General features: G+C 36.4%; 1 protein-coding gene and 1 long non-coding RNA gene across 6 annotated transcripts in view; both read right to left on the bottom strand.

Moving 5' to 3' along the window:
- Positions 1 to 22,700, bottom strand: part of LOC111189606 (CD276 antigen homolog) — a 223,566-nt gene extending 200,866 nt beyond the window's left edge. Inside the window, exons 1-4 of one of the 5 annotated variants that reach the window (XM_049471341.1) lie at positions 22,560 to 22,700; positions 20,901 to 20,947; positions 18,633 to 18,947; positions 16,539 to 16,694 (exon numbers count right to left, since the gene is read on the bottom strand). In XM_049471341.1, the coding sequence (XP_049327298.1) occupies positions 16,579 to 16,694; positions 18,633 to 18,947; positions 20,901 to 20,947; positions 22,560 to 22,573 (492 nt within the window). In that variant the 5' untranslated portion in view covers positions 22,574 to 22,700 and the 3' untranslated portion in view covers positions 16,539 to 16,578. Of the gene's footprint in view, positions 1 to 16,522; positions 16,695 to 18,632; positions 18,948 to 20,900; positions 20,948 to 22,559 lie in introns of those variants that run through there. The other 4 variants (XM_049471340.1, XM_049471338.1, XM_049471337.1 and 1 more) reach the window with 4 other exon arrangements.
- LOC125787303 (uncharacterized) lies at positions 3,906 to 5,571 on the bottom strand. The gene is made up of 3 exons (XR_007429245.1): positions 5,481 to 5,571; positions 4,138 to 4,281; positions 3,906 to 4,054 (listed from the first exon to the last, which is right to left on the bottom strand). It is a non-coding gene; the product is annotated as an uncharacterized LOC125787303 (long non-coding RNA).
- Positions 22,701 to 22,833: the final 133 nt, after the last annotated feature.

Raw genomic sequence — 22,833 nt, 5'->3', positions numbered from 1 at the left:
TTTGCATAGGTAGTGCATTAGTGTATTCACCCTGCGAAGATCTGGTCCAACTCCACGTTGATTTTACAATTTGAGTGATGTTTATTAAAGCTTCACACAGGCAAGTTAAACAAGGAAAGAAAAACAAGAAAATAATATAATGAATAGTTTTAGCATTGTTTAGGAACAGTCATCTAAATCCCTATCTGGAGGGGATTCGTTTCTGAGAGGTTTATTGGATAATTTTCTCTTTTATGGGGAGTCCTCTGTGATTTTATTCCAATCCAGAACAACCATGTATATGCATTTCTCAGACGTCCTCTGAAACTCCGTGCTCCTCCTGTAAATAACCCCAAAAGTTAATTAACATTATCATCTGTTCAGCTTGTTAATTTTATTCTTGTCAAATTATATTTTCTTATAGTGGAAAAGTATTTAATTCTGTTTATTTTGAAGGCAGCCTCTAGAACTGCGCGGGGGAAAAAGCGCGCACAAAAAGAGAGCACACGGCAGTGCTGCAGAAAGACAGAGCTGATCACACGGTTTAGACCCCGTTTGTAAAGGCACAAGCTTTTACGTAGATTAATGTCGGATTGTTTTTTTTTTTTTTTTTTTTTTGTTACTTTAAGTTGTACTCAAGACTGTGAAAAATAAACCACATTAAACCTTCAGTAAAGTTTCACGCCGTCTACAAATGGGGATGCTACAGTAAAAGCTTCACCTCTCCAGCCAACCTGCTGCACAGCTAAGCTGACCACGGACCAACAGCACCAAGGCAAGGGCAGCGGTGAGTTGGAAGTAGGGCTGGGGCGACGCGTCGACATAATCGACGTCATCGATTACGAAAATACATCGATTTGCATAACGTGCGTCGGCGCGTCGTAAACATGGCGGCGCCTGTGGAGAGCATTAGAGGTTAGATCGGGCCCAAAAATTCCGAACCGACCCAGCCCGAGTCCGTGCACGTTCTGCTCTAGCCCGACCCGACCTGAACCATAAACTGGCTGTTTTCGGGCTGTTTGAATGAGCGAAATATGACCAGAATTATGTTAATTAACACGGTAACACAGAAGCATAGAACTATTATTTAATTAAAATGATTTTTAAGAACAGCTAAACACAGTTCTGCAAGTCAAACGTGGAGGAGTTCACGTGCAAGAGAGAGAGAGAGAGAGAGACACACACACACAAACAGAGAGAGAGAGATTTGCGTGTTCTGGTGAGAGCTACTCACAGGTGAAGGTTTTCTTTTATCTCCTCGTGTTCATATTCTAGTCCCATACATAATTCTACAGCTCCCTCAGTGTTTTCTGTCGTATTTTGCGGCTAGCGCGAGCGCTTACAACTGACACCGCAGACCGCGGGGTGCCGCCGCGCTTGTGCCGAATCCGACTCCCTGCTGAATCCGACTACCGCTTCGCGGACAGAATCGGCACAACACCCCCGCTGTAGAACTGCGGTAGTGAAAACAGCGCTTATAAATAAATTAGTTTAGTTTCACTTTCAGTTTTCATTATTTTAGTTTTTTTTTTAATAAAAATATAATTAAAAAACAGACGCCTACATCTCGGACTATTTTCTGGAGCCCGGGTCATGTCTGGTTCGGGCAGAGAATCTAAGCTCTAGAGAGCATGGACTCCGGAGAGCAATCTCCAGCTACAAAAACAACGCCAGCGGGCATCTAAAGTTTGGGAGCATTTCACGCAAAAGGGCAACAATGTGGTCCTCTGCCATATGTGCAAAAGGAGCACTTGAAGCGCAAACATCCAGGAGCACTATGTCAACAGGGTCACACAGTAAGTTACCGTTTACATCAGGGTCTCCGCGGGTGTCCTTAAAAAGACTTAAGGCTGTCTACCAAAGGTTTTAAACCTGCCACAGGCAGAAATTATACAGTTTTGGTTTATATTTGTGCATGGCATTTCGCAGTTTCCAGAAACAGTAGCATTATTCATAAGTTCAGGTGTTTAGCTAAGCTAGCTGCCTTAAGTTATTTTAGCTAGCGCCGTCGGCGCTGCGGTGTTACACCGTTTTCTGTCACCGTCGGAATTTTGTGACCAGTGCTCACGGTTATGAGCTCTCATTGGCAAAACGGAAGCTTTCTATACCTACACCTTACCCTCAGCCCTAAACTGAACCGTTTTGGCCAGTCGGGATAAACATTAGAAACGAACACGTTTCGAATCGGCCAGTGCACCGGTCTGCTGAGAACTACTTGCCCGTGGTCACAAAATCTAGCGGTCACAGAAAACAGTGCAACACACGGTTGTGGTGTATGGGAGCTTATCCATTTTTAGCGTTATAGATCTAAACGTGTTGTACATGTAAGTGATTATAAGTGTGGGGTTTGGTTTAGTAGGCTTGTGTTGTTGTTGTTGTTGTTATTATATATAAATATAGTAATTTATCGTTTGCTTTAAAACGTAAAATAATAATTATTTAAATATGTTTCTCAATAAATAGATTAGTCGACTAATCGAAAAAAATAATCGTTAGAATAATCGTTTAAAAAATAATCGTTAGGGACAGCCCTACTGTAATGTACATTAACCCTTTGATGCACAACAGGAGTCAAAAGTAACCCATATCTTTGCAATACATTAATAGAATAATTAAGTATTCAAGGTATTCCTCAATAAATTTGTTTTTATTCATCATACATCCTTTTTAATTTTTTTTCTTATTTACTTTTTAAACTAAAAAAAAAACTTTTGTATGACTACCCCTCTAATGTACATTTCCCCATATTAATTGTCTATGATACTTCATGTATGTCTGAGTGTTTCTATGATATATCTCTTTCTACTACCATCGCTCCTAGGCCTCATGTATCCATTGTGGGCACTGTGATGGACAGGGGGCAGCAGAGGTACTCTGCAGCAATGATGCCCCATTCACTGCCATCATTTAGAATTTTTTCTGTTCTTCTGCAGCAGACCTTCTGTCACTTTTACCCAGACTGAGTAGCCTTCATCACATTCTGAAGAACCCCAGTATCCTGCTGCCATCGCTGGTTGATTGGTCTTCTGTAGATAATCACCCCTGCTGCCCCGGAGAACCCGCAAGTCTCTGAGCTGTCTGGGAGACACTCTGACGGTCCAGTTTTCTGAACATAATAATCTTACCCATATCAAAGTGTTTTGATCAACACACTGCCCATTTCTCCACATACATCACATAGACTACCAACTTAAGTGACGGTTTAGTAACATTTATGGCTGTATTTACATTACAAGGCTAACTAGGGCTGTGTATCGGCAAAAACCTGACGATATGATATGTATCACAACACAGGTTACGATTCATTGTAACTGAGTATATTTTAATACTGCATTTAAGGCTTACAATAGAATTATATTTAGTTTGATTCATATTTGATTCATAGTTTAATTCTTAGTATAAATTTGATTCATAGTATAAAATATGGTACTTTATACTCATATCAAAGACAGTATTGCTTTTTTTATATTTGGACTTTGAGTATTATTGTAATCGAACTTTTACTTTTTTAAAATGTACATTTACACTCTAAAAATACTCATTACAAAGTTAAACAGCCTGTCTATTTATTTACACACCAAAGCAATAACATTACTTCAGTTACCAGTTACTCTGTAAATCATACACAAACTACACATACGCAGACAACTCATTTAATTCGTATGTTTAAATTACACTAATAATACTTTAGCTTTAACCATGCTCAAATGCTTGTTCACAAGTAATCAACAATCTCAGCTGCATCTGTACATGGAGACAAAAACAAAAAGAAAATTAAAATTAAAAATAATTATTATGGAAAAATAATTTAAACAGTAGAGACTTGCACTTGCCATACTTTTTGAACATTTCTGTATTTATGCATTGTCAAAATCAGTTTCTCTAATTTATGTACGTAGACTTTTTACATTAATGAATCCACAGCTTCATCGAGATTTTCTATTCATTCTGCTACCCTCAAACCGTTATTTCAGTACATTTAGTAGAACATCATACCTTAGGGTTACCAGCATTTAATGTCATAGAACAGTTGGACCTCTGTATCTTTCATGGCTGGCGAGTTTATTCGTCAGCACTAAAAAACATCACATGAATGATGTTAGGACCCTACAAGTCAGACTTGGCTGTAATATTTGTGACCGTGATTAATAAACTTACCTACAACTGTGATGAACAAAACACAGTTTATGACGAAGGACATAACGCTCAGCGCTTGCCATTTAATGTGGTTTGACCATAGTGTGACCTCAGCATTTGGTCTTTCTGTTGATAGCGTCTCACTGTGGTTTTCTGGGAAATGTTCTGTAATTAAAGAAAAAACAGATCAGATTCTTTTTAAACATCCAGTATTTTAGTTTTATTTCAAGCCTTATTTGCCAAAGAGTCTAGACTCCAGTTGGCCCAGAACATTACTTCCTAAATTAACAAATCAGTGTAACATGTATGTAACGTTGAGTTTCCCATTTGACAGAACCTGCCTGCAGCCTTCTGGAATGGCTTTACACTGGTTCTGGAACACTGCTGTGAGGATTTGACTGCTATCAGCCACAGTCAGTGCATCAGTCAATGATGTCTGGAATTGATGTTGCATGATATGGCACTCCTAATCTAATCTAAAATATCCAGTGGAGCAACATTACTTCAGCACAGAAGTCTTCAATTGTGCATCATCACATTCCAAAATGTTGATTGGCGCTTTATCACTCCATCATATCATAGCTTGGGCATCAGGGTTTTACATGACTAGGTGTTTAATTGCTTCCCGTTGACATTTTCTGCTTCAAGGCTTCCCCCTACAGTCTCGACCAGAGCCCCACCCACTAGATCAGTGGAAGAAACGCCATTTTAGTCCGCTGGTTAAGAACCTCATGCAGTACACCGCAGGATTATCCAGCAGACTTCGTCTAAGGGAGGGATCTGGACCTACTGTCCGTGGTGAGTCAGCAGATGATGATGTGTTTTTTCCATTTAGCACAAGCTAACACTAACATCTGGTAAACACTCAGCATAAACATGGGATGTGGCTGTCATCAGCTTATATGCATAAAAGTGACAGAGCCCTTAAACGGCTCAGTCTGAAAGGGACTAAAACTGGTAAGAATAGAGCAGGTGAGATCTTTATCTTTATGCAAGAGTGATTTTGTGCAAAAAACTTCATGAACATGTTTTGTATAGAACACAGACATATTCTAACTTGTGTAAACGAGGTATTGTACATTCCCTTTAAAGTAAAATGCTACTAATGCAATCAAATCAATCCTCACAGCAATGCTCCAAAGCTAGCAGAAGGTCTTCCCTGGACAGTAGTCACGTTACTCCATCAAAAGCAGGATAAACTCTGTTGTTTTAATACTGTTGAATATTAAAACAATAAATAGTTAGGTGTCCCGATACCTTTGTCTGTTTAGTTTATTTTACAGTATTTCACAATTACTCAGTATGCTGAAATAATGGTCTGAGAAAATCTGAGGAAAACACATAATTAGTTTGACAATACGTACCTGTGACATATAACTTGGTGCCATTGCTGAACTGCAGTGGTGTACCACTTTGAACACAAAAGAAAAGACCTAAATCTGTGTTTGTAGTGTTGTGTATGAGTAGACTACCATTTAAGACCACTAAGTATCTTGGTTTGAGGCTGAGGTCAAAGTAGAAAGCTTGCAAAGACGTGCTAATGAAAGAGCGCAGGAGGACTATAGGAGGGCCAGGAGGCTGCTGTTTGAACCAGTACAGCTCTCTCACATCAAGCTTGCAGTCTACAGTCACATTTCGTCCAAATTCAACCTGTATCTCTGTCAAACCTTCCCCAAATACACAGCGAATTAACAGACCTAAAAGACAGAAGACAACCATTCTGTTAGCCTAGACCATAATAAGTCCACCTCCGCCATACTAGACTCAGGGGCTGAAAGACCAAATAAAAGTCAACTTACATAAAAGAAGCTGAACTGCCCTCATTCTGAAGTAGAATTTGCTGGTAGTAAAACAACTTACATTCTTCCAAAACATTAACATAAAAGGCAGAATAATTCACTACGTTTGTGGCAGGATTCAGCTGTAGACTCTAGGTAAACATGTCTATATTTTCCCTAAGTGACCTTTAGACAGTGAGAGGGAGAATGCCCCAGCCCAAGTTCACAACAACCAGGGTTTTTTCTATTTTAATAAATAGATTTATTCAGGAATAATGCAGGGAACCAAGCATCCAAATTAAATTGTCATAATAACGAAGGCCCAATCACATTTTACATTTCACTCCTTGCCCCTACCCCATGCCTCCACAAGTGGCCTGGTAATGAAGCAGTGTTCTTTTTATTTGCTTATTTTAAAGACAAGATTGAGAAATGAAATGTTCTGCCATGAGAGTCAGCAGCACAGCTGTTAGTGTCCCTTGTATCACTACTAGGGGTTACTGACTGTTGTATGCAATGTTTCTCCAGAAGGTTACACCAGCAGTTGGGACACTCTGTTACTCCACAGGGAAGGCAGGATAGACGCTCTCACTCTAAAGGCCTCCATACTAAAACCTGACTACAGCCGGATCCCAAACAAATCCTAGATTTGTCACTAAAGATAAAGTGTAACCCGCAGGACATTAGACTGGGGTTCAATTCCCAGTCTGGGTGACAATGCTGTGATATGCAAATAAGAGTCCTTGGCCAAAACTCTACACACTACACCTCTGTAAAGGGAATAACCTTGTAAGTCACTTTGGAAAAATGTTTTGGCTAAAATTCCAGAAATGTAAATGATAAAAGCATAAATTACCCAAAAAGGGTCATCAGTAACCCTTCTTGATAACTGTATAAACTCTAGCAGTTTTCAGTTGTTTATAATCAAAATAATGTACTATGAGATAAAAAATAAAGCCAAAGTGATATCTAACCTTGATGATACTGCAGATATATAATGTATTCTTCTGTAATATTCTCAGGCACTAACCACAGTTCAGATGCACTGCACCATAAAAGGAGAATAACTGAGAATACCCAGCTTTGATCTACATGTGGTATGGCTGGAGGATTGTTTTATTTCGTAGTGGTTATCATCTGATTAATGTTCTATGTGTCAATAATAGGACACTAATATAACATTAGTGAGAGCCTAAATGCTTGGCAGGTCACTAAGACCTTAGTGAATTGGGACGCGGCCAGTGTAAGTGGAACGCAGGTAAGAAGTGGGTCTGGTGCAGAGGGGGAAGATAAAGGGGGACGCACCCAGGTGAGCTCACCTCCACTTTGGGCAAAACAAAGAGGGCGTCGTATTGTTTGGCGTGGCATGGTCGCTGCTGGAAGAACTTGACTCGGTAGGTGGGATATGCATATGTGAAATTAGTTTTTATTGTTTGCTAATACATAAAGGCTGAAGTTTATAGAATATGTCGTGATGTTATTTTAATTGATTTTTTTAGCGTATGTGTACTGCTGGGAGCCACTAGCCCGGAGGCAAGCTGAAGAGTGCGTGTGTGCGTGTGTTGCTGAATTATCGGTAGGTCGCTGGTTTTATTACTCGTATCTGCCGGTTATTGACGGGAGGGAAGTACTGTTCATCTGGTAAGAGCTAATTTTTTTAGCTATGTGTAACTGTATTTGGTCTCTTTAGCCTAGGTTGGTCTGTGTGGTGGCGATTAGCTGTGGTTGCTACCTGGGGCTGGCTTAACGTAGCCTGTATATCCGTTGGGTATGTGTTATAATGAAGTTTTTACTTCATTGTTATTTATTGGGGCTCTAGTTACGGTATGTGGGGGTTAATGGTGTGTGCGTGTATTAGTTGGAGCCTACTGAGTGATTTTCTTGTTTTTGGGATACAGTTACGGAGCCGGGGTGCTTCTACTGCCTGGATGCCAACAGTATTTGGCGTTTGGTATGTGTGTTTGCCTCTATCTGGTGTAACGGCATACAAGTCTAGGTGCAGGGATGTGTATGGGTGCAGCTGTAGTGCTATTATTAAGAAATAACGAGTATATCCTGATTATCTGTGATTGCTGCGTACATATTTAATTATATTATGGTGTTTGATTATATTACAAGGTTAGCTAAGCAGTTGTTCTGGATATCTTATGTATGTGGACTTGTATGCCTAATTTGCACATGCTCTCAGGGCTATAATGGTGAATTTTACCATTTCATGTTTTGGTTTGTATTTTGTTATTTTGAATGCTATATTTTTTTTTTGATTATATATTTTTTTTCTGTAGAGTGGGACCGCAGTCTTGGTGCAAGCGGGCCACTGTTTTCTCCCTCCCTATACATTATTTTTAAGTTTTATTGTGTAGAGTTTCCCTTTGCTCTTCTGATTCAAATTATAACTAGATAGTGTTGAGCCACTGCTGATTATACATTTTTATAGATACCTGTTTTTTTTCCTTGTATGAATACTCTGGTCAGATCTGGATGGTTGAACATATTTCTATGTTTTTGTTGTAAACTATTGTAATAACATATCACGGGCCAGTTATTATTTGGAAGTTGTTGTCATTTAAGCATTTGTATTCTTTTTTTGTTTTATTTTGTTTGTGGTTAAGGAGTGGACCACCCCAGTATTCTGGGTTGTGGAGTTGGTCATATAGTGTTGCTGTGGTTTGTTGTGTTTTTCTTGATACGATTAGAGAGTGTAGTGAGGTGAATTGTGTGCTGTGGTGGTCGTTATTGACTGTGAATTCTGTGGGTTTGGACATTCCTTGACCACACTTTCTTTTGGCCTGTGGTAGTTATAGATGTGTGTCATTCAACCCCGATCTGATGTAGTAATTTTTAATGGTAGTGATTAAAGTGTTTCTATTTTTTTTAAATATTTGTCATACAATCTAAATAAATATATATATATATATATATATATATATATATATATATATATATATATATATATATATATATATATATATATATATATATATATATATATAAATATATATATATATAAATAACTGCAATTGGACATCCTGATTGTGCATATGTAATATTGGCTGGCTCAGGTACTCATTTAGTTGAGTGACCTAGTGGGGGTCCCCGTCTATACTATTAGGGGTGGCGTAGTCGTGATAGCTTTGTGTCCAGATGTGCACACTTCTGGTGTGTGAATAATATCGCACCAGGTCTTAAGCACTATAGGTCACATACAGATGCAGACTAACCATAAACCCATGCTAGCAGGGTTGCAGAAGTCGCTGCTGCTAATGATAAAGAAACCTGAGACAGAGACATGCAGTGAATAAAATAAACAGGAAATAATGAGTTCAGCATTCATACATTCAGCTTCTCAGCCATTAACTTCCTCCAGCTACAGCACAGTTCTGCTGTGTTAGCTCTGCAACTACAGACCACAAACAGAAACAATGCACTGTGTGAAGAAGCCACTCATGGCTTCTCACCACACCCTGGCTGTTCCGGGCCGGTTAAGGTACGTTCTGAGTTTGTTTTTATCGACTAATTAATCATTTATCCTTTCAGGAACAATAAAGAGCCGTGAGGGGAGGTTTTATCTGAGTGTATTAGCTTTGATCTCTGACTATTATCTGTCATTCAAGTTCTGAAAATACTCTGTGTGCTAATTTGTGAAATTGCTTTTTGATTTAGCAAAGTACTTAGTACTCAAATCAAGCTTTGATTTGGGCTGTGATGTTTGTTTTTTAATCAATGCGAAGAACCAGGCACTTGTTTTAATAATTTTGTGTCTAATAATTAATTATGGAGCTTTGATCTTGCTTTTGATGTCTGGGTATGTTTCAAAATAGTTTATTAATATGTGTTTATGTATCTGCCTTATAAATGATAAAATACATAAAAGCTGTACATTGATTTAGATTTTATTTTTAGTATTTTATCTTTAATGTGAGTTATTGTGATAATTTCTCAATTAATCTATGGTTTGGTTTTTAAACAGTTTTAAAATCTGTTCTGTTCGGTTGCATCCGTACAATGAACAAATCACTCAAAATACAAATTAATTAAAGTACATTTGGCCATTTTTTTAAATCCATGATCGTTGCTTTTGAATGCTGACTTGTATGTCATCAGTTATTTAATCAGTACTTTATTTTCTACACAGTTAGCATTCACAATATAGAGAGATAATATATATATATGTGTTTTTTTAATCTTTTATCATATTACACAATATTCAACCATGGTTTGATTTTATCTGTGATGTTTGCTTTTGATCTCTGGCCTCTATGCTGTCAAAGCATAGTTAGCAATCACAATATACGATTGTGATCTTTTACATGTGATGTTTAGTTTTTTTCACAGACAAAAAGACACTGAAGTTTCAGTACTGTAAACTTGATTGTATATTACAATAAATCAGATATCAGCCCCCTATGCTATCAGCTAATTCTATCTTTTAGATCTACTTGTGATCCTTTAATTTGTAATGTTTGCTGTAGTTCATCCAGGTTTATAGTGATTAAATGGCAGCTATAAAACACTAGACAGATCTAGAGTCACAGTGACTGATGTGAGGCGATAGTTTTGAGAATTTGATGGTGAATTTCTATTCTCTCTATTCTTATTTGGAGAAGAGTAGAGTAGAGAGACTGGTGATCTCTTCTTGCTCATGTCTTTAAATGGTCATACGCTGATGTTCATCAACAGGGGGAAAGTGCCGAAACTTGTCTAAACGTGTTCTCTTATTTGGTGGAAACCACAGTGACCTGATGTTGAGAATGTGGGAACTGGAAGAGGCATGTGGGCAAAAAATGACATAAAGTTAAAAAAGTGTGTCACTCCTGTTAAAATGTGCTGGTTTACAGTTATTTACTGGTCTTAGGGAATTAGTGGTATAGATTAAACATTTTCCCCTTTCACTGCTGTCAATTTAGATTTGTAAATCTATTTCTTTTGACAATGGTCAGACTGCAGTCAGTCAAACATGCATTTGTTTCTCAAATCAGATCTGTTGAGATGACTGGCTGCACTGATCAGGTCAGATTTGCTGTCTAGATGTTACAAATCTATCTGCATGGGTTGCTGTAGTAATTAAAAAGGCTTCAATATCTAAACTTTAATTTTTTTTGGACCCCCACACTTCCATCACTCTAAATTTATTGAGGTCATTGTTTGACGTGTTGTAAATGATACAAAAGACAAAAGTTTAAACTAAATATGAGCATACAGACTCTTAAACCTCTTACAAAACTGGTTTCATGTGGTTTCTGGTTGCCCAGACTCTTTAAAAATCAGATTTGGGCCAGCAGTCTGAACGTAGCCTAAGATGTGGTTTCTCTGTGAATCATTTGGTTTGAACCAGTATACGCTTAAAAACAAATTTAAGCAATTCTGCTTGAGCATTATTATTGACACCACTGGAGACCCTGAGATAACATTAACACTGTACTGAATCTGGATCTCAACAGGTTTAATTTATTAAGCATTTGATTTGCTTAACAAGATAATTACTTCATATGTACAGTATTGTGCAAATGTTTTAGGCTTGTGTGGAAATTTTAAGTAAAGAAAAAGCTTCTTATCTGTTCAGTTTATTATCTCAGTAAAACACATTACAGCATTACAATAAATTCAAACAGCAATTTAACAAACAGCAGAGCTTTTACAGCCCTGTTTTCCTTAAAAAAAACATTTCCTAATCTCTCCTCCTCATCTGAGTTTAATAGAGTTATTTCTAGTCCTCATTATAATAATCAACACCTGGTTTGGTAATTTGGTAAATGTGGTAAATCAGGTGAGCTGCTGACGGAACTGAACATAATATACACATGCTGGCTGAGGAGCGTCCAGGAGAAAAAAATTATAAATTCTTGTGAAGTTTTACTGTATTTATGTTTATTTGCATCTGTTTAAATCATACGTGGTGCTTTTTTCAGGCAAAAACACTCATATTGCTAAGATAAATGAATAAATCTCTTCAAATAATATTACTCAATCAGAGTTCCTCTTTTATCTTAAGAGAAAGCTTTTGTGATTTTTTTCACTAGAGACTTCCCTTATAAAGGTCACCAAACACAAACGGGTGACAGCTCAAAAGCTCACAATGGTTTGATAGAAAAAGACAAAGTCAAGCCTGTAGCAATATATATATATATATATATATATATATATACATATATAATTTTAAATGAATACAAACACTGAAATAACAGAGGCACAACAGTACAACATTCAGATCTTCTCACACACATACACAGCACAGCAATCGGAGTTCAATACGCTTATGCAGTTTCAACTGTTCTTTTATTAAACCCTAGTAGCTGCTTCAGTTATCGCTAACTAAAACAATGTTCTTTTATATACGGTTTAAATCAACTTCCTTGACAAATCCACATTCCAAACCTTCTGTCCTCAGCACATTTGAATAGATCAAATTCACAATGTCAATGTCTTGTTTTCATGTTTGTATTTACGTTTAAACTAAAACAAATACAGAATCAAAGCAGCTGGAGTACAAGTATAATAAATATTAAAATTTAATTAAATAGTGCAACATTAATAACTAGAGTAACTCTATGCTTCATGTGAAATTTTTCCAGCCCAATTCAGTCTTTTTCCAAGAAAAGTTCTTCTGTTCAAAATCCGATTTTCTCACCAAAATCTGTTTATTTTTTGCTTATTTTCAATGTGACCTAAATCTAACATTCGCCTCAACTGTTCACGCACAAACGCAAAAGAATGAAGCTTCACGTGAAGTTTCAGATTCATTTCTCCAGCATCAAAGGAGCTATCAACAAATTCCACTAGCTGACAGCAGGGCTTATCACAGAGAATGCATTAAAGGAGAACTCTGGTGTAAAATTGACTGTTGGTGTAGTAAAACATGATAAAAATGACGTACCTTTGTTGAATAGCCCACCTCCGCTCTCTTTCAGAGATCCAGTAATTCGTGCATTTTGCTTAGCACAGTAGGAGAGTGGAGGTGTGCTATTCATCAAAGGTAAGAACTTTTTATCATGCTTTACTACAGCAAAAGTCAATTTTACACTAGAGTTCTCCTTTAAAGCATGCTGTAAAAAATGCTATGATATTCTGCCACAAACACTTTTTGATTTACATTCGTAACTTTTCTTTATATTTAGTTTTTATGTATTTTATTTCTTTTGATGCTGCAGCAGCGTTATGAGTGTTGTCACATTTTGGCCATTTAATTAGAAATACACAGTGGTTAAATTATAGGAAGTTTTGCCTTCTATATTTTAGTTTGAACAGAGACCTCATCACAAACATTTATAGTAAGGTCTGTTATCCCACTATTTCACCACTGAAAATTTCACTCACTGCTGTCATCCTTTTGTCTTTTTCCTTGACATAAAAAACTCAGAAATTCCAATCTGGTGATCAGTGTGGAATGATAAGTGTCGCATTTCAATTCCACATAATGAATAGGACAAAATTAGAACTGAAAATGTCAGATTTAGTGTCTTTTTGGCACAGATAACATCTGATTTGAACCACTTATACCTGCTGAGTAAACGTAGCCTATGAGTCAGAGAGTCACTGATATCATATCAGATTAACAGGAGTCTACAGCCACTTTAGCGTTTACTGGAAGGATCTTTAAACAGGTTAAAGGGGTTGTGGTCTAAAAGCATTCCAGTAAGATACAGTGGAGATACAGTGGTGCTCTCTGCATTAAGATCGTCTCGCCTTCATGGACAAATGCTGCATTAGCCACTTAGTTAATGCACTGCAGCTATTAAACATAAAATAAACCTTTAGTACTGTTAGCCTTAATAAGATAATAGAGTGGGCATAATTTCCTTCATTTGCTTTTAAATAATGCTGTTTATGCAAAATCTTATCTCTCAATTTTTACAATGTTTTACGTTTCCTGACAATTAGAATCTGGTAGTTAGTTTGAACTAGAGCAATAGAAATGCTCCTTATTTAACAAATTTATAACTTAAAAAAAATAAAAAATTTTTTTGATTCTTCATTAAGAGACAAACTTAGATTTACAGCACTAAAAACAAAAGTCATAAAAGAAAAATAAACAAATAAAAATATATTCCTATATTTTAGTACACTCAAACGTAAAAAAGAAAATAAATATAAATTGTAAATGTCATTTAAATTCAATTTAAACACACTGTAAAACACTTACTTTTAGTACTTAGTTTTTGGGGTATTTTCATCCGTTTTTCACTGCTGCAACCAAATTATTACCACGTTTCATTTAACTTAGCCTTTTTCTTGCTTCTATATGCGCACAGCTATTACATATAAAGCACTGAAGAGAGCCAAAAACAGCAAGCATAAGCAAGTGCCTACAAAGACCCTGTTCATGAACTAACAGTCAAAAAACTTCCAGTTAAACCACTTGTTTTAAAAATAATAAATAATTATAATAATAATAACAACAACGCACTCAAAAAGATGGAATCTTTGGAGAAATGTATAATTACTACAAAATAAGTATTAGTATTTTAAGTATTAGTCTTAATAGTCCAGTGCAGAAACCGACCAGAGGTGGCAGGAAAGTGGATCATAACAAAACTGAAAGTGAAAGTGCTGATCTGGGACCACTATATTATTACAACATATTACATTATGCTTTTAGACATACCTGTCAAGTTTTGGACTTAAAAATAAGGGATTTTTTCCACCGCCCCAACAGCCCAACCGAGGGCTAAAAATTTATATATATATATATATATATATATATATATATATTTTTTTTTAATAGATTTAAAATTTAAATTGAAGGGTGCAAAAATTTACAAAAAGGACATGGATCAGATATATTCCATAAGTAAATAATAGTCCTAAGGGGCCTACACAATTAATAATCTTTCATTAATACTTCTTCGTTCAGTCCACTCCTGATCAGTTCAGTTAATTTCAGCCCTCTCCACATTTTCTCTCTCTCTCCAGCTCAACCATCTCTTCTACCCCTTCTAAATAATACATTACACCACAATACTTGAGATTTAAACAAATTCTAACAAACCCTAAAACTAGCCCTGAACTAATAGAGTTTGGAAATTATCGGTTTTGGCTGATCAGTCACATCAGGGCAGGGCATTATATGTATGTAGATTTTTCTCAAACCCTGAATATCTATCTAGCTAATTCTAAAGTTAAGCTAACTGAGTCACAAGCTGGGAAAGAGGAGTAAAATACGGTAGTTTCCCGGCCAAAACGGGAGACTTGACAGGTATGCTTTTAGAAGTGGTGCGAATCCACTCAATAAATACGAACACTTGACTATGAACCTAAGGCTTATTAAATTTCTTGATAATCTGCTTCTTCATAAACTTAAACAAATACCCAACAAAATGTTCCATATCACCAAATCAGCACTGCCACTACACGAGTGTATGAACACACCACCCAGTCAGCACTGACTCGCTCCTATACCGCCATTAATTCAGGGGGTTAGTAAGTAGTGACGCAGTAATATTATCTGATTGCTAAGCATAAACTTTGGCATGAGTTTAGCCTTGCTCTCTTTCTCTATTCCCTACGTAAAGGGGAATAAATCACAACTTTACCTTCAATATCTCACCATCCGAATAGTCCTTCAGCTATACTTCAGCTTAGCTATTTTACCCACAAAGTAGGTAGTTAAGCTTTTTGGTTTGATCATTGCTGAGACATTGCTTTAAAAGCTTGAGAACCAGTGATCTAAAGCTTTTGGATTTTATTATTATTATTTATTTATTATTTATTATTATTTATGTATTTCTAGAGTATAAACAGCACATGGGTTTGACTATCATATTATTTTTGTTATTGCTATGACTTGCTAGATCCGATAAGATTTTATGAGGTTCTACGTTTGTAAGTGAGAGTTACCGCATACAAAAGTTACAGTCAAAAGTTTGGACACACCCCTTTATTTAATCTCATTTAGTTTCTTTATGTTTTATTATTTTCTATGTTGTAGATTAATATTAAAGTCATAAACTATAAAGGAATGCATATGTAAGTAAACAAAAAAGTGTTAAACAAGCCAAAATATGTTTTATAGTTTAGATTCTTCAAAGTAGCGCCATTTGCTTTGATGTCAACTTTGCACATACTGGCTGATTCTCTCGGCTTCATGAGGAGTTCTTGAGGTTCTGAGTTCTTGTTCACTGCTTTTCCTTCTCTCTCTCTCTCTCTATCCATCTCTTTCACTCTATCTATCTAAATTAATTCTAGAGGTTCTGAGCTCTTGTTTACTGCTTTTCTTTCTCTGTCTGTCTCTCTGTCTGTCCATACAAGTTCTTCTTCACTGTTTTCCAACCATCCATCCATCCATCCATCCATAAGAGTTCTAGCGGTTCTGAGCACTTAACTGCTTTTCTTTACTCTGAACCTAACTGTATGTATTCCTTCATAATTTGTAAGTCTATTATCATCAATCTATTATGTAGTAATTAAAACAAATAAAGAATAAATTATTAATGAGAATGTGTCCAAACCTTTGACTGGTACTGTAGTTCCCTTTGAACTTAAACTTTGAACAAAGCGTTTCTCTTTCAACATAGCTTTTAAACAATTGAGAAAGATAACAACTACAGCCTCTAAGAAACAGTAGAACAGGCCTGAGAGTTTTAAAGGTTGTTTTCAGAATTTCCTATTTTTTCTATAGTTTTTGCACTGCGTTGCACGGCATTACACATGAAGCTCTCTTCAGAAAGTACAGGCAGCACAGCAGAGCTCAGGCAGAAAGCAGAGAGCTGCCCAGCAGAAATGCAAAGAGAAGCAAAAGGCTGTGTGGTCTTCCCTCAGTGCCGCTGCTGTTCTTCTGTTTGTCTGATTTGGAGTCTTGCCGTTCTGAGAAATACACCACACACACGCGCAAGAATATTAAAAAACAAACAGTCTTTGACAGATTGAAACTAGTGGATAACACATTCAGGTTAATAATCCACAAATATCTGAAGCATACAGAAGTCTCAGAGTTTGGTCACAGTATTTCATAATGACTAACGGCATTTAAGTTTCAGTGCCCTTTTTGCCAAAGCAGGTCACAAGACATGCAACGTTCATTCAGGTTTCACAGTGAAAGTGTGTTCTCTGCAGTTTTATTAGTGAGGTTGTTTATCTTTTATCTCTCTACACTCATTTGGGTGCCTAAACAAAACAGAGTGCTCACAGCTCCAGATCTACAATGTCTTCATTTAGTGGCTAGTGTCAGTTAATAAAACAAGGCAGATGCTGTTCACATGAAGGACCCTATTTTAGTAATCTACACGCAAGCCGTCAAATATGCATTGTGCAGCTTGATTAAGGGTGTCTTTGCTACAAAACATAATTTATTATATTTAACATAAACCTACATATATTTTTATTTTATTTTATTTCATTTCATTTATCTTTGCTTCTATTGCTCTTCCGTGCTTTTTATTCCTTTAATACTTGAAACCTTATTCCTATTCAATTTATTGTTTATTGTACCTTTTTTCGTATGGTAATGTTTGTTGGGCTGGATTTTTTTTAGGCCCAATCTAAACTCTAATTTGGACATATGGTGTATCAGATTATAAATTCTGAGCTGAGGTTTTTAGTTTAACATTATAAAAAGATATAAAGTAGTGGCAGTATGACGTCTGCTTTGAGAACTAAAAATGAAACTAAAATAAAATGCTCTACAAAAACAAGACAATTATCTGCCCAGGTACAGGCATGTTTACGTTGCCATTAAACACTGCAATCTGGGTGTGATGACAATGATGGAACCATTATTTATAGCAGTGTTCCTCAATCCTGTCCCTGGAGGCACCCTGACCTGCTTTAACACAGTGATCTGCTGAGAGACAAGTGTGCTCGTTTAGGTTAGAGAGTAGAAAACAACACAGCAGTGCACAGTGTTCAAAAAACTCACTTGGGTCCTTGTGAATACAAGGTGTTGTTAATGGACTCTTGTTCCAAACGCACGTTATTATTAAGCTATTCAAGTAATAAAAGCTTAAGTGCAAATGAATGCAAATGAAAGTATTCACAAGTTAATCAAACATGATTTAATGTCTCTATCTTTTATGCAGGTTATATTATTTAAAGCTTTAAATTGGCTTAGTTTTATATGTTTATGAGTGATTTGGATCATGGCGTTAAGGTCAGTTGGTTGGTTGGTTGTTGGGGTTTTATTGCCACTTTAGCACATATTTGTCTTTTTGTGGCATACACTTGGTTTTATACGTTCAGACAGAGTAAAGTTGTTCAAAGGTTCTAGCACGATAAGGGAAATATATTTCACTACATATGTACTAAATTAGGTGTTTGAGGTTAAGATGTGATAAAAGCTTTAAGGCTTTTCCTAAAAGGTCTTTATCCATGTTCTTTTCTTGGTGGTAAGATTATCTTCTATTGATTTTATATGATGTCTTATAGATTGTCTTGTGTTAATAAATAAGTTATGACATATAGTAGCTGAAATTATGCATTTTGGAATATAGCAAATCACTATTTTCATAATACATGAACCAACATTACTTAATAGTGTCTGCACTAGTGTTCTAATCCCACTTTTGGGATTGTACTATCTAAGCACCAGCCTAGAAACTCTCTCTACAGAGATCAGCCTGCCTAGGAACCAGCTACAGGAACACTCCACCACTGGGACCTTACCCGTGAGAGCTGGAGAATTTCAAAACACCACTTTAACCAGTGAATACAGAGTACAAAATACAACATCTGTTAATCATTAACGTATGTACTGACTGTTCAGACTACAAACAATATCAGTAATGTGTAAAAACAGTGCATACACACCTGTAGTAACAGTCAGCTGTAGTTTTGGATGATTGTTGAGTTTAGGAATGAAGCAGGTGTACGGTCCTGAATCAGACTCAGTCACATTGTTCAGTATGATTGAGAAATTGCCTTTTTTCCATTCTTCTGGAAAACTCTTGACTCTGCCTCTGAACGCTGCTTCCTGTTCACCCAACTGCTCTTTTCCATCGATTATGTTGTACACAGTCTTACTATCCCTGTATCTCCAGTACACATTGACTAAGCTCAAGTTACTGGTTGAACAATTCAGGATCACAGACCCTCCTGTAAAAGCTGAAACATCCTGCAGAGACACTGAAAAACACACACATACAAACACTGTGTGAGCTAGGACAGTACCGAAAGCTTGGACAAACAAATGTAATCTGCAGAATTATTAATAATGTTTATCTGCTCCGAATCTGTTGATGAGTTTGTTTACTTGCTTACGCGTTTTCTAGTAATTGCAAATTCGAAACTCAGATTCAAAATTAATTAATTCATTTATAGTGTTCCGATTCACTGACCGTATCAAAACCTCTCTGGGTGGGTACAGTGGATGGTGCACTCCTAGGGTGATGTGGATCAGCACAAGGCTGCGTCTGTGAGCTGATGTATCAGAACAGAGTCGCTGCGCTTTCCTCCGAGTGTTAGTGCTGTGATGCTACTCGGCAATGCTACAGCATCAGGAGCAGTTCAAAAAGAGTCTGACTTCACATGTGTTGGAGGAGGCATGTGCTAGACTTCTTAACCCTCCTGGTGTTGGAGCATCACTAGTGATAGGGAGTCCTAATGAGTGGGTTTTGTAATTAGCCGTGTGAATTGGGAAGAAAATGGATTTAAAAAAAAAAAAAACACATGTAACTGTCCCAAAACAGGATTCATTACGTTACAGTTTCAAAACACTTTTAATCTTTTCACGTATTCTGGTACGAGTAACGTAAAGCAGCTGATCTGAGATCACAATGTTTTGTACCCAAATGTGTCTGAATGAAAAGTTAAAAAATCTGATCTCTGATCTCAGAACTGTTTGTTGTGAACACACATCATCATCACCACAACTGATTGTTACAATTATTATTTGCAACAAATAATAATATCATTATGCATTGCTTATATTAATATTATTTATTAAGTATTTATTGCTCATGGGTGATAAAATTTTGCATGTTTAGGGTCATTGTCTTGCTGAAAAGTCTTTTGCAGCCTCCAACAGGTTTTCTTTCAGCGTTGTCTTATATTTATTTCCACCTATCTTTGTTTGTGGATGGAGCTAAACGGTTGTGACAAAATGTGAAAAAGCTGAAGGGATATGAATACTTTTGAAACCATGGCTTAGCAGAACTTGTGCATGAGTGCTGTAGCAGAATGTAGGACAGGCAACGTATCACTAATAACCCTTCCTCTGTCTTTACCTACAGGTTCCCAGAGTTCATCTCCCCACTTTTTTTTACACAAATCCGTGGGCTCTACCAGCTAGTATAGCTAAGGATCAGCACAAAAGGTAAGACTCAAACGTAAGTATTACACCTGTGCACAATAAGGACTGGACGATATGGGCAACATCTATAATCACAATAAATTCCTAATTTTGTTTGATGAAATATAATTTAGCTATCAATGTAAACAGTATAAAAGCCACTGCTCATGGTTTACTTAATCACACACTGATAGAGCTGGGCAATATGAAAAAAAATATTATATCACAGTTTTTAAATATAATCTTACAATTATATTTTATGACAGTACTTATTGTATAGTGTGTTATTTGACTTGCAGACAAAATACAGCATCAGCAGTGGCAGATTCTGCTATTTAAATAGTCTTTCATGCAGAGTACAGCGATTTATATACTGTGATTCTGCTGCACATCATTCAATAAAACAAGTTGTTTTACACTCTGTAATAAAACGTACAGTTGAGTCACTGTTCTTTAAGCAATGACGGATGATTTCCTCAATTCATATTGTGGTCTTGATAAGAAATATGTATCACAATGCAATAAAATATTGATATTGTCCAGCTCTATGCACAATTAATTAATTAGACTTTTTTATATTTTATATGTCTGTGTCCTTTTACAATCCATAAAATGGGGCAGACTCACTGACACCAACACAAGACTCCCATACAGAATCAAAGAATTATCTCAAAGTAAATTCTGAGTGTAGCATCTACATAAGTGCATTCTTTTTTTTCCTATTGTGTATGTAAAACTTACAAATGGAAGCCTCAGTTATTTGTTTACTGGGTGTGTTAGGATCTCACCTTGGTGCATAAGCAGTAACAACAATAGGCACGACAAAGGAAGACATCTGAAACACACAAACACAAAAACAAGTTAGTTTACCACAAAACCAATGCTGAAGTAAAAACCATTAAAACTGGCTAGCTATTTCATAACTTTCATAACACTGTTTTGCATAGGAAACACACAGTTCGGACAGACAAGAAAACATGATAGGAATCTGGTAATATGGGTACGATGCAAAACATGCCCACATCATCTGCTACAGTGCCTGAGAGAGGGCGAAGGTGGAAAAACCTGTTTTTGTGTATCTGAACATCTCCATTGTCTGTGCAAGAGCTACAGCAGCTAAAGTTAGTCAGGTTTAGGTCAGTAAGGGTAGCACACGCCTATGTAAAGAGACTGGTTCCTTCTGGTTTAAACTTTCTCCACAGGATAATTATTACACAACCATTTCACAAAGGAAGTACAAGGTCACAATCTGACTGAAAGGTCAGCTAAGGCAGACAAAAGTATTGGGACACCTGCTTTTTTGTAGTTCCTTATAAAATCAAGAGTATTTAATCTGAGTTTTTCCTGCTTTTATAGGAGTAACTGTTTTAACTACTAAATTATAGAATTACCACCTCATCCCAAAACTCCACAAATCATCTAATTTTAAAGTATTGGACAGAGCACCATTATTCCAAAGAACACTACTCTCTCACTACTTTATAGCTTAATTCTAGGGGGCTTTATACCCCACTGCCCCACACCTGGCAACCTGGCATTAGGAAATGCCATGGTGCCAACTGGTTCCAGCTGATATCTGCTCCAGAACATCCACCCGATTCTGGGAATATTTTCTTCTACAGGGAGTAGATAAACTGTGTCTTCACACAGTTCACATTCAGAGGAAAGGATGGCCACAATTGTTTTGACCCATACTAAACATCTTCACTCTGTTCTGGTCATTAAATAACAAACAAATGCTTTTATTTAATTGTTATATTTGTTCCAACGTGATTTCTAGAATAAAATATCAAACTGTAAATTATTAAACTGTTCTTGACTCGTTGTTACAGCTCTGTATGTTACAGTAGGGTTTTAACCTTACAGTTTTTAACATACTATAATTATGTGCCCTTATTAGCACAATATGATTAAAAAAGCAACCTCACACAATATGATTAAAAGAACGAGCTGCTCGGTTATTTAGCTACCTAATTTAGGTTATCTGACTCAATACAGAATGTTGGATCAGTATTCAGAACTGGGTTTAGTGTTTTCGTGGGTTAAAAATTTAGTTAGATAGCTAATGCAACCAAAAAATAATGTTTATTCAATATTCTTTGCTAGGTTACGAAGATAGCTAGCTAGCTAGCTAGGTTAACTTCCTATAGGCTAACACAACATTGGATTAGCTTAGCTAACTTAGTTGACTGGCGACTGCTAGCTACGTTTGCAAAAACCTGACCAGTAAACTGGCTAAATGTGAGGTAAACTAAACCAAGCACATATTGGAAATGTTTAATACGTTCTAATATATTAAATTTAATTATTAGGGCTCTGTTTGTGTCGGATTAGTTAGTTAGCTTAGCTAGGGGATTCCCAGGCGGAAAACAAGGCCTACGTTACGAATCTAACTCACAGGGTTTAGTAGGGTTAAGTACTTATCTAGGTTCGCACAAGATACATACCCATTCTTATACATGGCGTATAAATGATACGTAACCCCAGGTACAGCTAAACAGGTAATAGGTATAAGAAAATACAAATATTCAGAATAAAGATGGATATTCCTACTGCGACCGGACCCCAGGAAGATTAAAAAAGTCAAAACAAAATAAAAGTCTTCAACAAAGGTGGCGAGCATATCGAAATCAAAAACTAACATATTATATATATATATATATATATATATATATATATATATATATATATATATATATATATATATATATATATATATAT

Source organism: Astyanax mexicanus, chromosome 23, assembly GCF_023375975.1.
Source record: "Astyanax mexicanus isolate ESR-SI-001 chromosome 23, AstMex3_surface, whole genome shotgun sequence".
NCBI classification, from domain to species: Eukaryota; Metazoa; Chordata; class Actinopteri; order Characiformes; family Acestrorhamphidae; genus Astyanax; species Astyanax mexicanus.
Note: the sequence above shows the minus strand (reverse complement) of the source record. Positions and strands in the feature narration are given on the sequence as shown.